Source organism: Oxyura jamaicensis, unplaced genomic scaffold (genome assembly GCF_011077185.1).
Source record: "Oxyura jamaicensis isolate SHBP4307 breed ruddy duck unplaced genomic scaffold, BPBGC_Ojam_1.0 oxyUn_random_OJ71208, whole genome shotgun sequence".
NCBI classification, from domain to species: domain Eukaryota; kingdom Metazoa; phylum Chordata; class Aves; order Anseriformes; family Anatidae; genus Oxyura; species Oxyura jamaicensis.
In genome coordinates this window covers 3488-3862 of record NW_023310410.1, presented here as the reverse complement: position 1 = coordinate 3862, position 375 = coordinate 3488, and the positions used below count along the sequence as shown (strand labels likewise).

The following is a 375-nucleotide window of genomic DNA, read 5'->3' as shown; positions in this document are numbered from 1 at the left end:
TTGGGGGGGTCAGGGGCCGGTCCCTAACTGTCCGAGGAGCCCCCGTCGCCCTCCTTCAGCTCCTGGCTGCTCTCCACCTCCTCGGGAATGTCTTGCATCCTCAGGAAATCTGCGGGGTAAACGGGGGGGGGGGGGGGGGGGGGGGCCGGGGGCCCGGACCCCACCCGGGGGGCGGGCGGGGGGGGAGCGGCGGCCGCCCAAGCCCCCGTCCTCCTCCAGCAGCGCCTCCAGCGCGTCCTCGCCCTCCCGCAGCCGGGGGGGCTCGCCCCGGTAATCCAGCTCGTCCCGGGGGCACGTGGCGAAAGCGTGGTGGTGCTGGAAGGAGAGGCTGGGGGGGCTGCTGCCGTGGCTCAGGTGCTGCAGGGGGGGGGACGT

The 375-nt window shown here is 75.5% G+C and overlaps 1 protein-coding gene across 1 annotated transcript in view; it reads right to left on the bottom strand.

The window, feature by feature from the left end:
* LOC118159599 (rho guanine nucleotide exchange factor 2-like) overlaps positions 1–375 on the bottom strand; it is a 3853-nt gene continuing 3478 nt past the window's right edge. Inside the window, exons 7-8 of the mRNA XM_035314174.1 lie at positions 165–357; positions 1–109 (exon numbers count right to left, since the gene is read on the bottom strand). Of these exons, the coding sequence (XP_035170065.1) occupies positions 24–109; positions 165–357 (279 nt within the window). The 3' untranslated portion in view covers positions 1–23. The remainder of the gene's footprint in view (positions 110–164; positions 358–375) is intronic.